The following is a 24,206-nucleotide window of genomic DNA, read 5'->3' as shown; positions in this document are numbered from 1 at the left end:
GAGCACACAGGGATGCAGCTAGCTAGCACTGGGGGCTCCTCTAGGCAGTGGTCACCTGAAAGGAGAGGCAGATGGACATGTAAGCCCAGAATCATTGAGCAAAGGCAGTGGATAAAGGACGGGGTGACAGGGAGAAATGAATGGCTGTGTCTAGGAGGAATGAGGTTTTGGTTTGTCCAGAGTTGGCATGAGATTGGAAGGTTGTGTGTGGCTAATTCCAGTCTCCCCTGACCTGTCCTTCCAGCTGAACATCCTGGTTGGAAGCCTGAGCCTATAACTCACTCAAGGACCTATTTTATAAAGAACTACTCCTGAGATCTGATTATCCTCAGTGGAGCTGCATCCTAGAGTTGCTAACACAATCTTAGCAAGCAGAGGCTGAGGGGAGACAGTTCCTCAGCTTCCCAAGCTCAGCCCACACCCCCAGTTTCTCCTCACTCTTCCTGAATCACTAGAACCTTACACACCAGAGTATCCTCATTTTCCCCAGAGGCATATGAATGGGCGATCCCCCAGAGTGTGGGTGGCTTATCGTTTGATAATTTTGCATGAGAATCATGCAGTAAATCAGTATAAAATTGATGAAAAATGGTTGGAGACTTGTAAAATCAGATTAAAGATGGCCAAACCAATAAGTCTTTCTTGTGCTTTTTTCCCAGGTCAGAACTGTGGAGGCTTAGTCCAGGGACCCAATGGTACCATCGAGAGCCCTGGCTTCCCGCATGGCTATCCCAACTATGCTAACTGCACCTGGATCATTATCACAGGGGAGCGCAACAGGATACAGCTGTCCTTCCACACCTTCGCCCTTGAAGAGGATTTTGACATTCTCTCCGTTTATGATGGACAGCCCCAGCAGGGAAACCTGAAAGTCAGGTAAAGTGCCTGCTCTTCACCCTATAGGCCAGTAGAAATGGATAAGTGCCTGGGTTCTGAAATACAGTTGGAATTCATGTTTGAATCTCATCATCAGAAAAAAAAAAATCAAGCTACTATAAAGAAAAATTAAAGGCTGTAGGTCTCTGTCAAATTGTCACCTTCCCCCATACTTCAACTTCTTACTGAAAGCAATCCTTGACTCCTTTATAGATCTCTCCCTGCTCTAGCTCTCTCTGCAGAACAGTGTTGTCAAGGTGATTTAAGTGAAGTTATGATACACCATTGTTTTGAAGCAACTGTGGATTTGAGGAAAAAGTCAAAAAGATAAAACAAGGGAGTACAATTCAGATAACAACAAAAGGAACCTTTATATTGTCAGAGAATACAGTCAGTAGGAAGTCTTAGGAGGTGGGTGGAGTGAGAAGTCTTTAGAGGCTTTTGGGTTTGACAATCATGGTATATTCTGTTCATTATTGGTCTTCTCCTTTGATCTATGATTTTTATCATGAAGAATGAAGAATATTTCCCAGAAATAAACAAAAAAAAATGTACCTGTACAACCAGAGGTTTTAGAATTTGGCAATGGAAAGAGGAATATCCCTTTCAAAGAAATAAGGTTTTCTAAACTAAAATGATGAACGTATTTAAATGTATATACTTATGGCAAACCAAATCTTTATTTTCTATTTTGAAATTTCTGCATTAATTAGAGATTATGTTTAGTAGCTGTTAATTTGCACAAGAAAAATTGTCAGAAGGCAGCAAAAATTGCTTTGCTTAAATGAATAAAGTAGAATTCACACTAATGCCAACAGGAACACACACACACAAAAAAAAACATATATTCTATTCATGATTTTGTGAAGTGAAAAAAACAAATCTAACTTCAAAAACATACTTTTATTTGTATATTTGGTTAATGCATTTATATGACTATACAATATACAACTAATATATTAAACATGAAACATATCATTAATATATTTTAAATATATTTTATTTGCATTTTCATTATGCATTTCCAAATAAAAAATATCTTCTATTTTTTTCTGGGTCATTGACCCTATATTTTTTCTTTCAATATGATTATTTCTATTTCTGTTGCATATTGTGCAATAGCTGACTCTTTTCTGAACCAGGTAGGTAAATTTTCTTTCTTCTTTTAATAGCATCTATGGTCCTGATGTTAGATATTTGAACAAAGTATCTATTGTATGATGATTGCTCATTTAATGGAAGAGTTCCTTTCAACACTCTTGGTCTTCCAAATATTGTTTTTTCACTTGGTTTTAGTTACAAGTGTTGGTACTCCCAGGGAATAGCAATGTTTTTTAGTGGCAAAAACAATCATAACAAAGACTGAATTGGTGACAAAGCAAAACAATGACATTAGTAAAAAGATGTGGGAAATCCAGTTTATTCAAATACCAGCACATATGATTATGTTGAAACTAGCTCCTTCTCTTTCTGTTAACACTGCATAATCAGGTATTCAATAATACTTGCATTTTCTTTCTCTTAATATTTCCTTTTCCTATAATTCAAGTATGAATGCCTGTCTTATGTGTTAATTTGATTGACTACTTTTCAAGTTTTAAAAACCTGTTACGCTTTTATGTTCTTAATGCGATGGTGTGATCATTTATGTTAATGAGTATAAATCTTAGAACATAACTTTTCAGCTTATCCGCTATTTTAACAGGATCGACACTGGAAATATCAAGGTCTTCACTTGTGGGATTTTATTTTGAGGCTGATATACAAATTGACGTCCATGTCTGGGGTTCTGAGAGTTGTTGTGGAGGCAGATGTAGGGCACTATGCTCCTTCTACACTCTTAAGTGGTTTTAGTAGGGAAAAGAGAGGCCACATGGAAGAGACCCGGGGTTATTGGAACCACTCCGGGACAGAGACCTGCATGGCATATTTGTGTGTGGTTCTTGAGGTGAGGAGTGGGCTTTCAACCTGACTCTGAATTACTGTCCCACCTGTCTCCACCTTGGCTTGCTGTGGGAGCTCCATTGTACAGGTATGCATAAGTCTTCAGGGACTCTTCTAGGTATTGTACGACAGGCAAACTATATCAAAAGCCATAATCCCCCAATGGCAGCTAAGTGAGATGGGTCTTTAGTGCTGTGGAAATTTGAATGAATAACAACGAGAAATAGGAATGTTAATATTGTCAGGGAAATCACAGGAAAAAAGTAGATTCTTCTTCAATATTCAGCATTGGGGCTGATGGGCAGAGTGGCTATGAATAGCGTCAAATCCTAATTAATCAGAGAGGGAAGTACTTTGATGTTATTTGTCTCCCCATTATATCTGGAGTAGTTGTTTGTTTCTCAGACATAATTAACTGACAATACTGAAAGCAGCTCTGGAATTCAAAGAAGGGCGCACGTCTGTGAGGGGGTGAGGGATCTGCGGACTCAGGGCTGTTGCAGAAGCTGTTACATGGAGCTGTCAGGACTGTCATTTCACCATGGCTGTTGCTGGTACCTCAGAACCTGCTCTGACTGAAAAATAATGATTGTCTCCTTGCATAAACAAAAAGCATCTTTTTTTTTTTTTTACTTTTTAAAAATAAATCTGTTAATTTTTATTTATTTATTTAGTTAGTTAGTTTTTTATTAGTTGCTCAAGACAATACAATGATCTTGACACATCATACATTTGATTCAAATGGGGAATGAATTCTCATTTTTCCACGTGTACAGATTGCAGGATCACATTGGTTATACAGCCACGTTTATCCATACTAGTGTCTGTTGTATTCTGCTGCCCTTCGTATCCCCCCTCCCTCCAATCACCTCTCTCTACCCAATCTACTGTAACTCATTTCTCTCTCTCTTTTTTCTTCCCCCTCACACCATCATATATATGAGGGTCTCCTTCCATCTTCCATGCAATTCCCCTTCTCCCTCCCATTCCCTCCCACCTCTCTTCCCTGTTTAGTGGTAATCTTCTTCTCATGCTCTTCCTCTCTACTCTATTTTGAGTCACCCCCCTTATATCAAAGAAGACATTTGGCATTTGTTTTTTAGGGATTGGCTGACTTCACTTAGCATAATCTTCTTGAATGCCATCCATTTCCCTGCAAATGCCATGATTTTGTTATTTTTTTTAGTGCTGAGTAATATTCCATTGTGTATAAATGCCACATTTTTTTTATCCATTCATCTATTGAAGGGCATCTAGGTTGGTTCCACAGTCTAGCTATTGTGAATTGTGCTGCTGTGAACATTGATGTAGCTGTGTCCCTGTAGTATTCTCTTTTTAGGTCTTTTGGGTATTGTCCGAGAAGGGGAATAGCTGGGTCAAATGGTGATTCCATTCCCAGCTTTCCAAATAATCTCCATACTGCTTTCCAAATTGTCTGCACCAATTTGCAGTCCCACCAGCAATGTACAAGTGTACCTTTTCCCCCACATCCTTGCCAGCACTTGTTATTATTTGACTTCATAATGGCTGCCATTCTTACTAGAGTGAGATGGCATCTTATTATGAGCATCTTCTTATGAAGACACTTGTTTATCCACAATAAGAATTTTTTCTGAATAAAAATAAGATGTGAATTTAATCCCCAACCAACAAAACATAGAATTTGTAGTTGAGAATTATTATTATTATTATTTTTTGGGGGGTTACCATGAATTGAAGCTCAGGGGCACTCACCCACTGAGCCACATCCCCAGCCCTATTTTGTAGTTATTTTTAGAGATAGAGTCTCACTGAGTTGAGGCTGGCTTTGAACTTGTTCTCCTGCCTCAGCATCCCAAGTCACTGGGATTACAGGCTCGATGCTCCCAGCTATAGTTGAGAATTATTTATGATTATATTGCAATTTGGACATTAGTCAGAAATATATCATTTATTATATGTAGAAAATATCTTTAAGATTAAAAAATGACATGTACAATTATGATATTATCCTGGATTATGTCTTTAATACAAATGTAACCACGAAACAGCATAACTTGTGCCTTATCAGTAAATATGTAGATAACGTGTAGATAATGTAGACTGTAGATATGTAGATATTTTAATATGTAGATACAGAGAGCTGAAATAAACCTTACCTTGGTGAGAACAAGAGAAAAAATGTGACCAACGTTAGAAGTCAAACTCCGACCGCTGAGTCCTACAGGTGAGCAGCTCAGTGGCCCACTGCGTTTGGAGCTGTCCGACTGTTGGGGTTGGGGAGACGGCTGACGTTCCTGAGGCGGCACATCTCAGTCTCCACAGCGCTTCACATGGTCACCAAGTCCTCATGTTCTTATTGTGTGACATCTTTAGGAACCACGGCCTGTTTTGAACCTCTCACTGGTGGACAGATGCTCAGGGTCAGAGATTGTGCAGGGCAGCAACAGTCCTGCCCCAACATCACCCCTATGACCCCCAAGCCCTGGCTGCCTCCTACCCGGGTCTGCATTGCCCGCAACACAGCTCTCCTGGTAAACATGGCCGACAGTCCAGGAGCGTGGCACTGTGACTGCAGGCATTCTGGCCTGTGCTCCCTGAGGTTCCCTGGGCAAGTTTTTTTGTTTGGTTGATGGATCTATGGGCTTCTCCTTGATCTGACCTTGTGAGATAATAGGACTCTTATCTCCGCTGCTGAACCCCTCCCTCTGCCCATCTAGAGGGTATTCATTTTTCCAAACCCAGTTCACAGTGTATTTAGCTCAGGAACTCTTCCCTGGGTACCAAGTGGAAAACCAAAGCTATCACCAAAACCCTTCCTCTTCTCTGAACTCTCTGGGAGTTCCCTGAGGCCAGCCTATGTTTTTTTGAACGGGTACCTGCCTCTCTGTGGGGCCTGTGCCCCTCTGTGTCCCACGATGTCAAGTGGAACATATATCCCCTGAGGCTTGGAAAGGGGCCCTGGATGAGTCTCCTGTAGTGAAAGGTGCGGCAGCGCTGGGGTAGGCAATAAAGCTTTGTGAAGAGATTCTGACTTGCCGTGGGGAAGCCATGCGGCTCGCAGCTGCCTCTGTGCATGAGTGCAGCGTGGCACTGTGCAGACCTCTCCCGGGGAGCACTCGTAACTGTGCCATGAGTGACTGATACCCAGCTCATGTTTTCTGAATTCAAAGTGGTAGTTATTTATCCCAAATCAGAGAATAATTGAAGTTGACATCGATTTCCAACTGTGGTAACTTTATAACAATGAAGGTTGAAAATAAAACCCATTAGGAGCTCAAAAAGTGAATAAGAGTGAACCCATGAAGGGAAATTATACGAGGCCAATGTGGAAAATCAACACGTACTATTTCATGATTGTCCTGGAATACTGGGCCTAGGACAAGAGTGTGAGCACTCCTCTCAGATTTCTCACCCTCTCTTTTACAAGATTACCCCTAATTTTCTGCACTGGTGATAATGAAGAGGTTACAGAAGAAAGGGATAGGAGTATTAAAATCAGGAAATCATGGATACCTGTTGTTTAAATGTCCCAGGTTCCCCCCACCCCCCAGTTTTCCAAAACTGCAATAATGTGTTTGAAAGCCTTAAGCATTTATTAAGAAACCCGCAGAATCGTGACTGTATCTGGTGATGCTGTGAACTGATAGAATTTTTAAGGGCTGGGAAATGGTTTCAGCTGCATAATAATCATATTAGACAAGAGACCCAGCATTGCCGACGTCCTTCCTTCCTGTCCTCATTGACGCTATGAGGTCCTGAGGGAGCCATGTGTGGACCAATGGTCACACATAAACCAAAGTACCAAACTCTTTTAGCGGTGATTAGTGCTCCAGTTAAGGCTGGGGAACTTGTGGGGTGGAGCTTGTATAAAAGCAGGCCTCTGGCTTGTCTGGCCCATGCAGGATGAGGGAGGTCCACAGGATGAGGGGCCTGGGGGCAGGCGAGGGAGCAGAGGCTGAGCTCACTGCCTGGTGAGGAGGCCTTAGCACCAGGCACTCAGCCATCAGAGCCCTGAAGCCCAGCCAGTGCTCAGAAACCTGATTAAGCAGGTTATTGCAGCTCAGTGAGGATCCCAGGGGAACAGTGGAGGGACTGGTTTTATCATATAGATGTAGAACATTCCCATACTTATGATTTGCTCATTCTTCTACATATTTTGGGATGATTAGAAAAAAAAAATTGTCTTCCATATGTCTTCCAAATTTATTTGGTTAGCATATCCTTTAAATTAACAATTCACAGAGAAGCCCAGTGACTTGGTTCAGTTTTGCTTTGCTTTTCATTGCGTTGTTTGCAATTGGTAATGAGGACCAGACCAATTGAATTAGAAATCTCAGCCTGAACTTGGGGCCTAGGCTTGGGGTACATAATTTGCCCTTCCCCTCAGTGATTTTAAAATGCAGCCTTAGTTGTTCTCAACATATGTGTCTGTGTTTGCAAAATTCCTATTTATTAAGAAAGAAGATTAAACTGCTAGTGACTGGGAAAATCCTGGAGGCAAATACTAGAGGGAGACCATAAGAATGGAGTCTGCATGGCCATGAACAGCTTCAGCATGCTTGAGTTTGGGCTGTGGTGGCTCTGCTGTAGCCAGAGGTCTGTGACTCATTCCAGATCTGGGCATTGTGAAGGAGCAAAACCATATCAAGAGTAGCCAAGCAGCCCCTTGGGCATTCCTAAATAGACACATGGGGGAACGCTTCAAATCGGTGCATCACCAAGAGATTTCTCTTATGAAAATACAGACCTTGGGAAAAGTATTTAGATTTTTTTTTTTTTTAAACAGCAGAAAATGAAAAGGCGGTCAAAGAGTTTGCAGTCTATCTCAGATTTTAGCAGAAAAAGGTCATTTATGGAGTTGGTCATAGAAGTTGGAGGAAGACACAGTTTTATAAAATCCTAAGTCTTTCATTTCCTATGTAGAGCAGAACAAATGTTACATCACCATTTAAAACATTAATATGAGAGTAAAAAGTATTAAAAACAGATTTGTGCATATTTTTAGGTAAGATAATTTTGAAATCATAAAGTGAATTAAAATTTTTCCCTCCTCAAATTTAAATTCTAATAGACAAGTGGCGTATTGATAAAAACATACTTATAATAGATATGAATGACAAAGAGCTGTTATCCTTAATTTAAATGAAGAAAGCTGTTAATTTAAAAAGTAGGTGAAAATATGAATAAGGAGTTCAAATAGAAGAAATTCATGGCAATTATTATATAATAGGCAAAAGGAAACAAGCACAATTTAGTGGCTCACCGTTATGATTGACAAATTTTGATAATTCAGAGTTTTTGAGGATAATGGCAAATACACTTATAACCCTTTGGGTAGAATATCAAATGCTGTTATTTTAATAGAAATTTTTTAAATAGTTCTCAAATTTAAAAAAATCCAGGACATATTTTTGTTTATGTTTTCATATATATCTCGAGAAAGAGAGAGAGAGATTATTTAGGATACCCATGTAAATCTATATACCTTTAAAATAATGAATGAAATATTCATCTGCTGATGTTAAAAGATGCTTGTGGTATATTTTGCACTTGAGAGTAAGCACAGGGTCAAGTCCAAGTCCTCACAAGGTTTTATTCTTCTTAAATAAATGTTGGGCAATGATTTACAGTAGAACACCATTCACAGGGTCCTAGGAGCTGGTGGGAGATGGGGTTCCTGACCTGCAGGGAACCCAACACTGTAGCAACTTCATCAGGGTGGTGGGCAGCTCAGAAAAGCACTACCCAGCCCCTGAGTTCAGAGGGCCTGTGCCAGCCAAGGCAGTTCTTTGAAAGCACAGTATTCCCTTAATCTAGAGAGTGGGGGCTGTTTGGGTCTTCCTTGCAGGTCAAAGGTGAGAAAAGGGAGGAATTTTATTTTGGGTCTGTTTTCTGCCCTTGAAATTCTTGTAGTCAATTCTTGTAGTCAGTAGTCTTCATCTGCTTATAAGTCTCCCTGTCTCCTGCTTATCTATACTTAAATCAATCCACTGGGGTTGATTCCGTTTCTCAGGGGAGGTATGGTAATACCTAAGATATTTCTGGTTGTCACAACTGGTGAGAGGCGCTTCTGGAATCCAGTGGGTATGATCCACAGATGCTGATAAATATCCTACAATGCATAGGACAGCCCCAAAGGACAAAGTATGAGCCTTTGTAAGATGCCAGAATGTCTAGGCAGAAACCGCTGCTGTGTAGCGCTATGATTACTCATGCCCTTCCCATTCCTGTGTCTGGCTTCACTGCTCCCCATTCAAGAACCCAAGCTGGCACAGGTAGGCTGGAATCAGCTGAGCCCAGGCAGAGGAGCAGGCAGGTCTGAGGATGCTGGGCTAATGGAGGTACCTGGGGTGAGAGGCAGAGTCAGGTCCTGGGAGCCTGGAAGTGGGAGTTCCGTCCACAATGGTAGACATGGCCACATCCCTTCAAGAATCATTTGTACACTCTCTCCAAAGGGAATAAAATCTTCATCTCGATCATTATTTTAGTCCTTGGTTTCTGGGGAAAGGAACATAAAACGTCAAAAATTCAGTAATGCTTATTCTTCATGGTGGTGGATGCGAGAAAACTGTTAAGATAGTTTATTTGGGGGAGCTATCCATATTAATAAAAAGTAGTTGTAAATAGGCATGTTCCTAGAATTTACAAGATTTTCTTAGAATTTCCTAGGTTTTGTGTGGAAACCAAATTTGTAGTTGAAGGGTTGGCTTTTAGGTTTAAGACTTACTCTTTTTCCTTCCTCTGTTTTAATGTTTAGATGGCAAAGCAGATTGCAGATTCATCTTTCCTTTTATCTCCTATAGTAGCTAAGCATTGAGAATACAATAATAAATGAATTTTAATTAAATAAATATATTAGATGCTTTACAAAATAATTCTAAAGGGGCGAATGCCTTTACAAAATGTTAATTATCTACTTTTAATTCACAAAATGAAAAACAAATGTGCTGTTATTTAGCATATGAAACAATTTACTTTTCTCTAATAAATACACCTAACCTTTCCTTTGCATAGAAATAGGATACACTTTGCATCTAAATATGCTGAAAATCATAAAAATGGCAATATGTAGCTTGGGTTTCTTCAGGATTCCATTTCTCCTGGCTTAACTCTTAGGATCTAAAGTCCTAACTAAAGCAGGATTCAGACATCTGCTCGCAGTACTGGGTGGAAGGCGTCAATGAAAGAAATCTGAAGTCATGCAGCACTGACCTGAAGAGTGCTCAGGTAGGGAGGACTTTCCGGGGATGCTGGGGTATCACCCTCAGCACTGAGCTACATCCCTCCACCTCCCGCCCTCCTGGTGGATTCCTGGGTCCATGCCTGAGTCACGTTAGTCTCCTTCTTACAGCCACCTGGGATCAGACGATTTTCTCTCTGGACCTTATTTTCAGCCCAACTTCCCAGCTCAAAGACTGCATTGATCTCACCCTGAACTCTCAAATGGAAGATATAGGGTTACGACTATGTTTGACTACTACTTACCTCCACGTGGTTACAGCCAGCATCTGTTCCCTTTTCCTTTAGAAATCACTAGTATTAAAAAAAATTGTGTGGCTGACTCCTAACTGCAAGGAAACTGTTCCCCCTTGAATAAGGTGTTTGTTCCATTTGAGAGGGAGAATCATAGAGTAAGCAGAAATAATAAAGTGAAATGTTTCATATGGCCTGTGACCTTTCAGCCAAAAGAAGAAAATTGAGCTAAAGAAAACCTTGGCCTCCTGAAACCTTCTAAAAATGCCTCTCTGAAGGAGATGGCTTCTCAGTTTCTCGCAGTGTGTATATGGATCGTCCATGGTATTTTTCTCTGTAGTAGCAGTTCTTACAGGTCCACAATCATTCCATTAAAAGGTAGTTTTAGTTAGCTTTGCATCACTGTGACCAAAATAACTTAACAGGATCAACTTAGAGGAGGGAAAGTTTATTTGGAGTTCATGGCTTTGGAGATCTCAGTCTGTAGATGGGTGACTCCATAGCTCTGGGCCCAAGATGAGGCAGAACATCTTGGCAGAGGAATGCCTCTGGGAACATGGTACCAGGAAGCAGAAAGAGCGGAAGGGGCCGAAGGGAAAATGCACCATTCCAGGGCAGTCCCCAGTGAACCACCTCCTGAAGCCGTGCCACCACCTGTCTGCAGTTCACAGTCAATTCCAACCAGGATGGACTGATCACAGCCCAATTCATGTCACCTCTGAATATGTTCAATTAACAGGAGCTTTGGCGGACACCTCACAGCTGCCATAGTAGTTACTGAGCCTGTCCCAAGTTATACTGTGCTTGTCACTATGGCTTCCAGCTGAGGTTAAATGGCACCTACCCTTTAGGTGCCCAGGCAACAAGAAAGTTTTATTAAATACATACTGCCTTTATATTTGTAACATTTTAGTTGCTATTTCTTTATTTTTTATACAATAGAGTTTGGCCAAACCTACCTTTGACTAGTGAGGGTGCAGGTGGGAAGGAAGTACAGTGGTAGAGTAGCTGAGAGTATTTCCTGTTATTGCACTAATACATTTATGCTCATTAAAATCAAAGACACCAGCAAAGAACCGGGAGCTTTGAAATGCAGTGATGCTCCTTACATAGGGCTTTTAAAAGGATCATGTAAGTTTTACCTTGGACCTTTACCTGTTATGTATGAGACTTTTAAAGATGTACTATAACACATGTATCCCATGGTGTAGGATAAAATATCATTCAGGACTTTTAAAATAGATGAGCACTGACTGACAAGTTTCACTGCAAGCTTTATGTATTATGGCCCCTTCATTTTTCCTTCGTTAGCATGTTTTGTGACAGGTATTTTAGCACATTTCCATTCAGGATGCCAGACCCAAAGCCCAGGTTGTTCCAGAGAAGCTCTTCACTTGAAACTAAAAAGGGCACAGCTGAAAAATGGAGGGGAGTCTAGGAAACAGCCCCAGCCGAGGTCCAGCTGGCTTTCAACGGGGTGATGGGCAGGTGGTACTCAGGCAGTAGACCTTGAGGACAGGATCAGTGGAAGGAGCTGTCTGTAGCACTTTGTATTTCCTTTCCACAGGTGATTTCCCAGGTCCCTTGCCCTGAACAGATCTTCACTTTCTTTTAACTAGTGGCATCCTATTTTGATGCATTCACCTAAAAGTTCTGTTTCAAAATGAACCTGTCTTTCTTTGGGATTCTCATATCATCAATGGTATAAGCCCGGTGCTAACTGAATGAAGAACACTGTGCTGACGACCAACTCAGCCATCCCAAGTTGGTGATTTGTGAAAGTTGCTGTTACCTACTCTGGTCACACTTCAGTGTCACGGCACCTTAACTGAAGGGAAGTCACGTGGAGGGCTAAGGTAGGTGAGATTTGCACTTAAGGGTCTTTGTTCCCTCCTCATCCTGAATGCGCATGGCAGTCAGGCCAGGAGAGCCAACTAGTGAACAGACCAGGTGTGAGACAGGAGTAAAGGACACTGCAGATAGCCAGAGAATCGCCTTCCCTGTGCCTGGATCAGTGGCTGCTGGGCTCCAGCACCCTTGCCAAGCCCAATCCCATGTTCTGGTCTTCCGATTGTTGAACAGCAGCAGGGAGAAATCTCGTCATTTTTAAAATCCAGAGCTGGCCAAAGGAAACACATCTGGGTAGCAGCAGCTTGCAGCCTCTGCTCCGGAAGGTTAATGACCCATTACAGCCTTGTCAACTCCATATGTTGGTAATTCCACAGTGATCAGAAGAGGCATCCAAAAAACTCCTGCCCTCCAAAGAGCTAGAGTCTTTCTAGGGTTCAGTTACTTCACATTGAAAACTGAGAGACTGGACAAGACCACACGGGTTCTTCTGTAAGAGAATTTACCCTTTGCTGTGATCCTGCTGCTGCACTGGCTTGGTTTCAGGCCCCAATGGTGACTTACACACTGTTGACCTCTCACAGGATGAATGCTCATCTAATTATTAGTAGTGGATTTGCCAAATTTTTCTGCAAATCTGCTATTTTGGTTTTCTGCATGAGAACTCTGGTATATAAGTAATTCAACATACCTAGGATGCATTCTAGATTTCTTTACACAAGTGCTAAAAGATCATTTTTAAAACTAGGTTATCAAATTAATCTCTGAATTATAATTTTCACATTTTAAAGTATAGTTAATAAACAATGAAGTGTATGTATTTGAAAATTTAAATTTGGTGATTTTTCTACGTACACCCATGAAACATTTACCCAATTGAGATGATAGATATTCTCATCACCCACAACAATTTCCTTGTGCCCATCATATCCATTCTGTGTTCCCTTTGTGGCCAGGCAACCACTGATCTGTTTGTTTTCTATCACTGTGGACTAATTTTGCATGTTTAGAATTTTATATAAATCAAATTATATATGTATCCTTTTTGCCTTAACTCCCTTCATTTGGAATAATGATTATCAGATATATTCATGTTGCTTTATATAAAACACTGCATTCTACTTATCAAGGAAAATTTATTGTATGAATATGCCACCTCTGGCTTATTGCTTGGTGAATAATTGTTGTTTTCCAAGTTTTTATCTATTAGAAACAGAGCTCCTATGGTCACTCTTATAGATATGCTGCATGGACAACCATTTTAATTCCTCCTGGACCACTGTTTAGATATGCAGTGGAAGCCCAGGTTGTTAATGTGGAGATTCTGAAGCAGTAGCCACTGTTTTGCATTGGAGTTGTACCACTTTACATTCCCAGCCCTCGCGATGAATTCCAGCTACTCCAAGTCCTAGTACACCCTCCCTGCACCAAGTCTCTAGTTTTTAGCCATTGCAGCGGGTGAATAGAGGAGAGCTATCTTATTGTGATTTTAATTTGCATGTCACTGCTGACTGATAATGTTAATATTTTCTCATGTGCTTTCTGCCACTCACATATCTTCCTTTGTGAAGCAGCTGTTTAAATTTTTCCCCAATTTTCAGTAGGATGTTTTTAACCTCTGAGTTATGAGTCCTGTAAATATTCAGAAATAAGTTATTTGAAAGAAATGTGTTCCGGGTAACTTCTCTCCGATTTATTCCCTTAGTGGTGTATTTTGAACAACACATTTTAAGAGTTTGATAAAGCCCAATTTATCAATATTTTTCATTTGTTATTCCATGTGGCCTATAATTTGATTATTTATATTAATTTAGAATCCTGTGATTTTCCTAAATTAAATCATTAATTCTAGCAGTTGTTTTGAGATTCCCAGGGAATTTCTTTTGAAAACAATTGTATTATCTTATCTCACTTTTTTTTTTTTTTTTTTTTTTTTTTGCCTTCTGTTTCTTTTTGGTGGGCAGACACAATGGGAGACACCTTCAGGGCTTTGTGGCACAGGGACAGTGACAGGGCCTTCCTTCCATCACAGTGGAGAAGGGGTCTTGCTCCTGTGATGGAGCTTGTTCCAGGTTTCAGTGTTGTGCCTATCACCTCCATCTGTCTCTCCTTCCCCTACCTTGGGCTATTAGGGTGGTAACCTGCAGACCTGTCTTTAATCCGTTTGGCACTGTGTTAGGATTTTTTGGGGGTGCTTTGTGCACACAGTGGGATGGGAATTCTTCTTCCTGCGTCTGTGTGTGTGCTGTCGGTTTTGGGCAGAGCATCCAGTGACAGTCATCTGTGTGAGCTGTGGGTAGCTGGAGTGCGGCCGGCTAGAGAGTCTCTTAGGCACTAGCTGGTCTGGGTGCTTGGCAGCTCCAAGTAGTAGCTTGAGCCTCAGTGGACCTTCCCATTGCCCACTAAGGGCTCCTTCCCAGAGGGTTCTGAATCTCAGGCAGGAAGACCTTATTTCTGGGATTCCTGTACTATTGTAATTCTGTCTCTCCCTCTTTGTAGATAATTCTCTTCTAACTAAATATTTTTGTACTACTTTTCTTATTGAAACTACTGATAGAATTTCATAGATATATTGCAACTTGCTTAACATTTTGATGTAGATCTTTTATAAATGTCCTTTAGGTCTGACAGTGTTAGTGGTTTGTTGAGGATTTTATTATGAATAAATGTTTAGTTTTGTCAAATGCTCTTTTAGCATCAACTGAAATGTTGGTATTTCTTCTTTTTTTATATTTGTATGTTCAGTTACATATATCAGTTGCATTTTTCCTGTTGATTCAACTTTGCATTCTAGGATAAAAATACTTAGTCATTATTTTTAAAGGTATTATTTGGTTTAACTTACAATATGTCATGAAAAATTCTTTTATTTATAATGTGGCCTTTAATTTCTTCCTTTTTTTTGGTAAACATTTACAGGGTTTTTTTTTAAATAATGGAGATATGAAATTTAAAAAAGTAAAAACAACAAAACCACAACAAAACGAATGAGTAGAAATCTCCCTCCTCAGTTTTTATGTGATTTGATGTCATTCCTTGACACAATTCAATAGGAGAAGACCTGTGGCTGACGTTTTCTTTGGGTAATTCTTAAAAATTAATTAAACGTATTGTCTAGATTTTGGACTATATACACTGTTTATTTTTTCTGGTGTCAATTTCAAGATATCATATTTTCCAAATTAATTATCCATGTAATCTCTAAGTTCAAACCTGTTATTGGAGATACTAATAGCATGACTTCCTCTTAGGATCTGTAGAATCAGTGGTAATAATTGATTTTTCTTTTCTGATATTGCTGATTTGTAGTTTCTTTCATTTTTTTCTCTTTCTAGCCAAGAGTTGTCAGTTTTCTTGATTTTTTTCAAAGATCGAATCTTGCTTCATCTTCTCAATTTTTTAAATTCATTTCTTCTCATTTTTCTCCCCATTCCCACCACTTATTTTGGGTTTATTCTGCTCTTCTTGTCCTTAGAATTGAAGTGGAATATAAGGTTACTTATTTACTTCTTCCTTCTTTCATATTTGTTAGTTAAATCTATAAGTTTATCTCCAAATTCTATAGTATCTATGTCCAAATTTGTTATTTAGTTGTATTTTGTAAGTAATACTGTTTAAAATATGTTCAAATTTTCTTTTAATTTCAGCTTTATCTGATAAATTATAAGAAGAGTGCTGTCTGATTCCTGCCTCTGGGTTTTTGCTAGTACTCTTGTGGCTCTTGCCATTCAATTTAATACTGCCATGGAAGGAAAGTGGTCTATGTGATTTCACCCTTTACACTTAGAAACCTGTTTTGTTTGTGTGTATCTCAGCTTGAGGTAGCTTTTCCATACCTGAGCCATTATTAAAGTAAAAAATACATCAGCAATGTGATCATGCACCGAATGTTACACTCTAGAAAAGCCAACTGTCACATTTCTTTTAACTCCCTCACTGTAAAATGAGAATTTTTGTGTCTTTGTTAGTGTTCTGTTGAGTGTGTATGCACATGTATGTATATATGCACATATGTCATTATAAAACAAATATATGTTTATAAAATTTGGGTTACCAGATAGTCACCTGTATACGTATTTATAATTTCTTACTTATCTTGAAACAATACACTTACCTCTTGAATATTTGTTAGGCTATATTTATTTGCACTCAGAAGTTGGTTTTTCAAACAATTCTCCACATTTTTTAAATTTAGTTCTTTCTAAACTTCAAACATAGTAGACCCAGTTCTTGGTAGTCCCACTTTATTTATTTATTTGTTATCAGCATTTGAGCCCAGGCATGCTTAAACTCTGAGCCACATGCTTGGTCATTTTTACTTTTTATTTTGAGAGTTGGTCTCACTAATTTGCTTAGGGCCTCACTATGGTTGGTTTCAAACTTGTAATACTCCTGCCTCAGCCTCCCAAGTTGCTGGGATTACAGGTTATAGTCCTATTCTTGAAAGACAAACTCCTATAACATATAACGTAAGTCACAAAATGTTCATATGAATAACTCTGCTCATTTTGCTCATTTGAATTTAATTCACCTATACCTGTTATCATTTAATAAAACATGCATGATTTAAATGTCTAGGAACATATTTATAATTGTACCTCTTTCGGGAGTCAATGCAAATTTCTCAGTTTATGAATATAAATATATTACTAATACTCTGCATTGTTTTGTAACTGACACTGTACTAATATTTAAGATTTTTATTGTTTTTCCTAAAATAAAGCAAATGACTTAATATTCTTCTTTTATTTATTTTATTTCAAATAAACTCTATTTCTTCTGTTGGTACCTGCCAAATGACATGACTGTCATGGTTAGGAGGACAACCTGCTTTTCCAAGAACTTCGTCCTGAGAAGAGAAAGAAGGCATGAGGCATGTACTGAGTCATACCAAGTCAGGGGGAATAAGAGTCCCCAAATGTTTCTTAAGTGACACTTTTTGTCCCTTCATCCAGTGGCATGCAGTCTCAGTGGCTGAAACGGTGTATGCAGGCAGCAGCAGGAATGTGGCTGTGTGCTGGGGCGAGTCAGGAAGACTCTGCCTGCCCTGCAAGGTGCCTCAGAGCCAGGGAGGTCTGCACCGAGTCCCACTGTGGTTGTCACTCTTCAGCACGGAGGCTTTCCCTCTTCGCCCCGCACCACACCTGCCTTCTCACACCTGCCATGGTGGAGGCCTGAACGGATTTGTTTGATGGAAAGAAGGACAAGTCCTCTCTCATGACTGCACATCTGTCCTGATGCTAAGCCTTGCCAAGCCCTGAGCTGTTCATTGAAATGATGTTCCCTTTGAGCATGCTTTGCAGCCTACGCAGTTTTAATTTTATTATTACTATGTATTCAACAGCATTAAGATGCAATGATCACTAGTTTTTGGAAAACTGAATAAAATAGACACCCTGAACCCCCCCCACACACACACACACACAAAAGTTAATAAGAGGAAAACATTCCTTCATCTCATGGGAATTAAATTCAGTACAAAGAAAGACTGGTGAAATTCAACTCAGTATTTGTCATTTAATACTTTTTGGCATGCCTACTGAGAAGAAATGCTGGAGCAGAGAGGTAAATAGGCAAATCCTTTCTGAAATGGAATTGCATTATTTTAATCTCCTCCTGACAGTACTGAAGTTAGTGCCATCTCTGTTAGAATAAAACATGAGTTTGTTCTTGCGGTTTCATCTGTGAAGAATTCCTTCTGGCCCTCTCCATCTATTCCACTGCATGTTTTGTGCTTTATACATGGCATCTTGGAAGTAAGGTAAAGCAGGAAATTCTGTGATGTTTTTTCCAAGTAGTGTGGTCAAAAATGCATTTGGTTGCTAGGGTTGTGTAGTTAGCAGCGGCAGAGCGCTCACCTAGCATGCATGAGGCACCAGGTTGGATCCTCATAAAAATAATATAAAGGTATTGTGTCCACCTACAACTTAAAAATAAATAAATGTTTAAAAAATGCTTTGGGGCATCCCCAAGATTCTACAATCCCGCCCCCACCCCTCCCCGCACCCCGCCTAGGGGTTTGGGAGACAATAAGAGAGCCCAAAAAATGGCTGTTTGGATTTGTTAGTTTAGCTACATAATGCTTGATTGAAATCTAGCAAATATCTAACTCCTTCCCAAGGCAATGCTTCTGGCTATGAAGCCCAGAAAAACATCAAAAGCCTCATTGTTCAGTGTAAGAGAATCCTGTGTTGGAGATAAGAGGAATCAGGAAAGAAATACACAAATAATCGAAGAAAAGCTGATCTCTGAGCTCTCGGTCCACGGCCAGAATATAAATAAAGGGTTAGGGGAGCCTCAGCACTGCAGCCTGGGCCACCTTGCTGCGCTGAACAAGCCCTGGGATGTATCTGTATGCAGCAGGGTGCTCCACCGCAGGCCAAGGGGAACCTGTTGATGGAACCAGCTTCTCTCTGCAGGCTCAGTATCTCAGAGGGTGAGCTGCTGATGGGTGTCTGAGGGGTGTCTCAACATGGCCTTGCATTCTTCAAGAGGGGAACTGGTTGTCTCATAACAGGCCTTAAGGGCGGTCCCCAGGTCTCTTTTTGCTTCTGGTTTTGTTTTGTGGAGGGGACAGGACACTCTCATTGGCAACTTGGCTGTTCATGTAAAAAGGAAAAATGAAGTTCAGTTTCACCTGTGGTGACTCGTGGCCTTTGGGCATCTTCTAAGTGACTCGTCTAGCATCTAAGAGATGTTCAAAGAAAAACTGCTGTAGAGAAACCCCAAGTGGTAGTCGTTAAATGTAGAGTGCATCTTTATTAATTAACAAATTTGTTTGTATTTACTGAGTATGAAGCAGGTCTCAGACATCAGTCTAGATATAGGTGAAATGTGAGCAGGAGACACAGGGTTTATGTCTCTAGGATAAATATCCTCATGATGAGGACAGAGAAGGGGTCCTGTCAGAACCACCAATGAGGCAATGAGCCATTTCCTGATAAGGATAGTGCCACAAATGTAGCTCAAGAAGACATTTGGGAGGACAGTCACAGAGGCCAGGAGATTCACCTGAGGCCTAAGCCCCGGGAATCAGCTACCTGGGGATATGGGCACCGGCACTTTCCCAGTTGCCAAGCACAAGCTCATTCTACAGCCAGGTTTCTTTTATTTATTTATTTATTTACTTACTTACTTACTTATTTATTTTACTCTTTTTGGTTATGCATGATAATAGAATTTATTTTGACGTGGAATATAATTTGCTCTAATTCAGTACCCAGTACTTCCCCTTTCCCTACTTCCTTACACCCCCTGTTCCCGTCCCTGTAACCTACAATCTTTCTGCTGTTTACTTACGGTTTTTAATTAGTGTCTTGTGGATGTACATGAGGGTGAGAGTCCTGTGCTCAGTTCGCACATGGACCTAGGAAAGTCTTCCCTGTGCCATCCCGCCTCCTTCCCTTCATGCCCCTTTGTCTACTCCACTGATCTTTGCTCCTTTGTAAAAGGACCACTCGGGTCGATTGCAAGGACATATTTTTCTCATAGAGTCAGAAGCAAATCCAGATAGAAACTTCTGCCGTGGCCTGGTTGACTCTGCTCAGGGCAAGAGAGCATGATTGCTTTACTATAAGATCAGCCTAGCTCTCTTGCGTACTTAGAAGTGTGAGGGAAAGACATGATTGCCGCACTCTGCATGATGCTAAGTAACGCAGGAACCCACTCTGGCTGCAACTCCACTCCCTGTTTTAAATTTGAATACGTATTCTTTAAAAATATTTTTTAGTTGCCAGTGGATCTTTTACTTTATTTCTTTATTTATATGTGATGCTAAGGATCAAACCCTTGCCCTCACACATGCCAGGCAAGCTCTCTACCACTGAGTCACAACCCCAGTCCCTTGAATATGTATCTTTAAAACCTGTATCAATGTCTCTACCAAAGGAGGGAAGATTAAAAAAAAAGTTGAAGTTATGAATAATTCCGTGTATTTATATTAATATATTTGTGCAGAAATGTGAACAGGAGCTTGAATAAATCAAAATGGCAAAAGCGCAGGTGGTGATAATAAAAGTACAACTTGTCTTAGTTTCAATAGGAATTTTTAAACAAGTTTCAAAAAATTTTTGAAAAACATATAATTAGAGTCATAACATCTATTATTTTTTAAAACAACAGGCCTAAACTGTCATCAATCAATAGAATTTTAATATTTATGGATATTAGGGAATCTGTCAGGTAAAATAAAAATAAAGTTGCCTTGAACAAGTGGACTGTTGAAAGGTCTATTGTATTATTAATATGCAAGATAAGGTTAAATCAAACTATAATCTAAAAAATCAATCAAGCAGTAAGAGACAATGAACAAACTCACAAGAGTAAAATGAGTCTGTATTTAATTTTTTTCCTTGCATTCTGAGAACACTGAAGGCTAGATGTGAATTCATGCTGGTATCCTGGGAAAATGTCCAGTGATGTTCTCAACATTTGAAAGGTGACAGAGGAATCCAGATGCTCCAAAGTAATCCAGTTCACGTGCGCCAACTCTGCAGTGTTGGGGTGCAGAGTGAAGGCTCTCATTAGCTGCTAGGTCCTGTACCTAATATCCTAGGGTTCTATTTTCTGTTAAACCAGTCTAACATTACCCAAAAGGATAGTCTGCTGACATATACAAATAAGGAAGTCCTGTTTTTAGTATCCTCAGAAACAGTGAGCATGAAAGGCAGGCTTGCATCCAGCTGAAATAATTATTTTTGCCCATACAAATTACTGAGTTTTTGAACTGTGCCAATGTCAGGGTTCACAAATTGCCTCCTCTGAGTGTCTGTATGAGATGCTCAGTTATTCAAAGGAAAAGGATCCATGTGGCACCTTGATTCTTTTCCTGGAAAAAGAACACATTTGGGAGCCCAGCATGGATTTGTAGGACAGCCAGCCCTCCATATTGCCCTCTCAGATCTCAAAGTGTCTAAGTCAAGAACATGGTGCTTTATTTTATTGAATTTTATTTCTTTTGTACCAGGGATTGAACCCAGGGGTGCTTAATCACTGAGCCACATCACCAGCATTTTTATTTTAATTTATTTTATTTTGAGACAGGGTCTCACTAAATGGCTTAGGGACTTTCTAAGTTGCTGACGCTGGTTTCGAACTTGTGACACTCCTGCCTCAGTCTCCCAAGTTGCTGAGATTACAGGTGTGGGCCACCATGGCCCACAAACATGGAACTTTAAAAAGAAAAGAAGGTATATTTAAAATGTTCCTGCAGTATGTTGATTTTTACCAGCAACAGGAGGAACACATTATAGCATGATTCCTGAAGCTTGGGCAGGTGGTGTTTTGGTAAAGAACAAATCTAGACTGTTGACTTATGGTTCTTTCCTACAAAGATTGTTGTAGGAATTATCTAAGCAGAGGGCAATATGGTTTCACAGAGTAATTCAAAAGTATTTCTGACTAGATTCTCCATCTGTGCTTTGAAAGGGGCACTGCTCAATGTAAAACACACTTTTAGGGACTCTGAATTTACCCAACATGGTGACAAGAGAATCCTTTTGAAAGAGTGATATGTTAGAAACAGCAGGATGATTTTTGTAGGTGATCAAAAGCAAAATGAAAAGAGTCATTGGACAAACATTAAATGCCATTCACCAAAAGAGAACTCTATTTTATTTTTATAGTCTTAGGATCATAGTAAACTATTATAAAATTAGCAAAACAGTGATGATATAAGGAAAAATAACCTCTTGACATCATGATTATTGTTCACTTAAGAAGGACTTTTGGGTGTGGTGCCTCTTTGATTTTGTATCTTTGCAGGCCTTTGGTTGCCTTGAACATCTGTTGAGTATTGACTCTGGGCTAATATATTAGGAATTGGAAATAATTAATCAGTTAAGTCATCCTGACCTACAAGGTCAGGAAATTGGACCGCATTTCTCAATACCTGTTGTACTTGGTACAAGTCTGTGAGCTCTTCTCCCCCTGTGTCCACTTGGAAGTCAGGAGCAAGACCTCTGCGGCCTGTGCGCTGGAGAGCTTCCCGCCTCTGGACGACGCTGCAGAGGTCCAATGTGAAGAGATGTTCAGGCGATGTGCTGGCGTCCCCAGCTCTGCGTGGTGCGAGTGGCTGTGTGCACCAGGAAGCACACACATTGACTTCTCTTCCTCTCTTTACAGCAAGAATCCAAGGGTGATAATAGATTTAAAGTAGGCAACTGTTCTTTCCTTTTACTGTGCCCCATTTATTTTATGTCATGGAGTTACGGAGGTACTAATAGATTACATGGGTTAGTGGGCTCGAGACAAATTGGAAATCTTTCTTATCTGAAAATAAAAGTGAAATCATTTGAGTCCACCGATTCTAATTTTCAGGTTAAATTGCTTTGTGCTGCAAATATGATTGTTCTTAAGATAAATCGTAGAAAATTAATAACATGTTAGAAAATGATGTGAGATTGGTGAATGATTTTTATACCAAGGAATAAACATGTGTAGCTTTAGGTTTTCTTACGATTAAAAATATTTTTAACAAATCTGAGTATTTGAGGATATTTTAGTAAGATTTATACGTTTAAAATTCTGTAGATGTATTTCATGTTATTCTCTTAGATGAAAAACTGTGTGATCTTTCGAATTCAAACTGAGTATTCTGAGTGTCAGCTCCATGAACTGCATGCCAATGCATGCATGCTGGTGTGTGTCTTCTGTAGTCATGTGTAGGTGGTTTTCAGCTGGTGGTTTCTATGGTCTGTGCTTCTGTTTTAGAAACTTTCCCACGTGGGTCATGTTGCACAATCCTCATCAGTATATCTCAGTCTTAAAAATGAGGAGATCCAGTTGCAGGTTATGCCATTTGCGGAGGCACATACAGGAAACTTGTGTTGGTGGCTCCTTGAGTCAGGATTCTCTGACTCTCCTGCTGCCAAACTCACCCTTTCTGAAGGAGCCACAAGAGTAAGGGTGGGAACATCACCCTGGGAGAGGATTCTGCACATGGCCTGCACCCCAACACCAGTCCTGCGTCCCCAGGGCCAAACTCAAGTGTGAAGACAACCCCAATGTGCAATGCCCTTTGGTGGACACGGAAGCCCTTTTTGTTTTCCTCAATAACCTATTTCATGTGTGACTAATTTTTCATTTTTATTATCAGATTTCACACATCAGTGGTCCTTTTCACCTCTCTCTTGGCTTCATTTTTGTTTGTCAGAACTCTTTCTAATCTATGCTCTATCAATTATTAATTACCTACAACACTTTTGCATGAATACTTTTAGGCTTCCTCTTTCCCTGGTTGTACTTGAAGATTCCTGGAAATTTAAATCTGTCATACAAAAGAAATGCTCGCCAATGCTACATTTCTATCACAGAAATAGATCGATGAAGGAGGAAGCGGGTTTATATGGCTTTCTTCAGGTCTTCTGCCTTCAAAAACATGGCCATATATATTCGTTCATAAGTACCAACCTCTGTGTGGTCCTGATATTAGAAGTGAGAGGCAAAAAAAAAAAAAAAAAAAAAAAGGCCGGGTGAGGGGGGCGGTGGCGGGGAGGGGGAGAAGCCAGGGACAGAATCAAATTAGTATCTAGTCTTCTACTTTTTTCACCTGGGGATGATTCGCTTCTTCCATTTGCAGAAAATTGACTTTTGTTGCATATAATCTATTAAGTACTATCAAGCAAACCTTGCTGAGGTTTCTTAGCAAAGACACAGTAGGGAAGTTCTACCCCTGGCTAGCAGGCACTGAGCTGGAGTTGGGGTGCAGGCCGGTGTGTGTGGTTTCCAGTTTTGTTCTCTGGTGAGACACTCCTAGTTGAAATGGCCTCGAGAAGGGCACAGCAAACTTGGTTCTGAGGGAACAACTAGTTCCCAGATACGAGGTTTCTTCAGAGTGGCCTCCAACAGGCCTGACTCTCGTAGGTTCCTTATGCTTAGGCATGGAGGTGAAAGGTGGCAGCACTTGGCCTGGCCCTCCAGGGTGTCTCCCTCACAGTAGAGGGTGTTCTGAGGCAGAGGTCACATGCCTGCTGTAATTGTTGTCATTTAAATATAAGTCATAGCTTTTTCATATCCTACAAATTGTTTTTGCTCTCACCAACTGGTTATTTAAATGTAATGGGCTGTTATTGTTTTCCTATGGG

At 40.1% G+C, this 24,206-nt stretch overlaps 1 protein-coding gene across 1 annotated transcript in view; it reads left to right on the top strand.

The window, feature by feature from the left end:
* The first annotated feature begins 500 nt into the window (after positions 1-500).
* The window catches only part of Csmd1 (CUB and Sushi multiple domains 1), a 1,328,246-nt gene continuing 1,304,540 nt past the window's right edge, over positions 501-24,206 (top strand). The window contains exons 1-2 of the mRNA XM_077109222.1: positions 501-519; positions 660-876. Of these exons, the coding sequence (XP_076965337.1) occupies positions 501-519; positions 660-876 (236 nt within the window). The remainder of the gene's footprint in view (positions 520-659; positions 877-24,206) is intronic.

Source organism: Callospermophilus lateralis, chromosome 4 (genome assembly GCF_048772815.1).
Source record: "Callospermophilus lateralis isolate mCalLat2 chromosome 4, mCalLat2.hap1, whole genome shotgun sequence".
NCBI classification, from domain to species: domain Eukaryota; kingdom Metazoa; phylum Chordata; class Mammalia; order Rodentia; family Sciuridae; genus Callospermophilus; species Callospermophilus lateralis.
The sequence above is the reverse complement of the archived record's forward strand: the minus strand, read 5'-3'. Positions and strand labels throughout refer to the sequence as shown.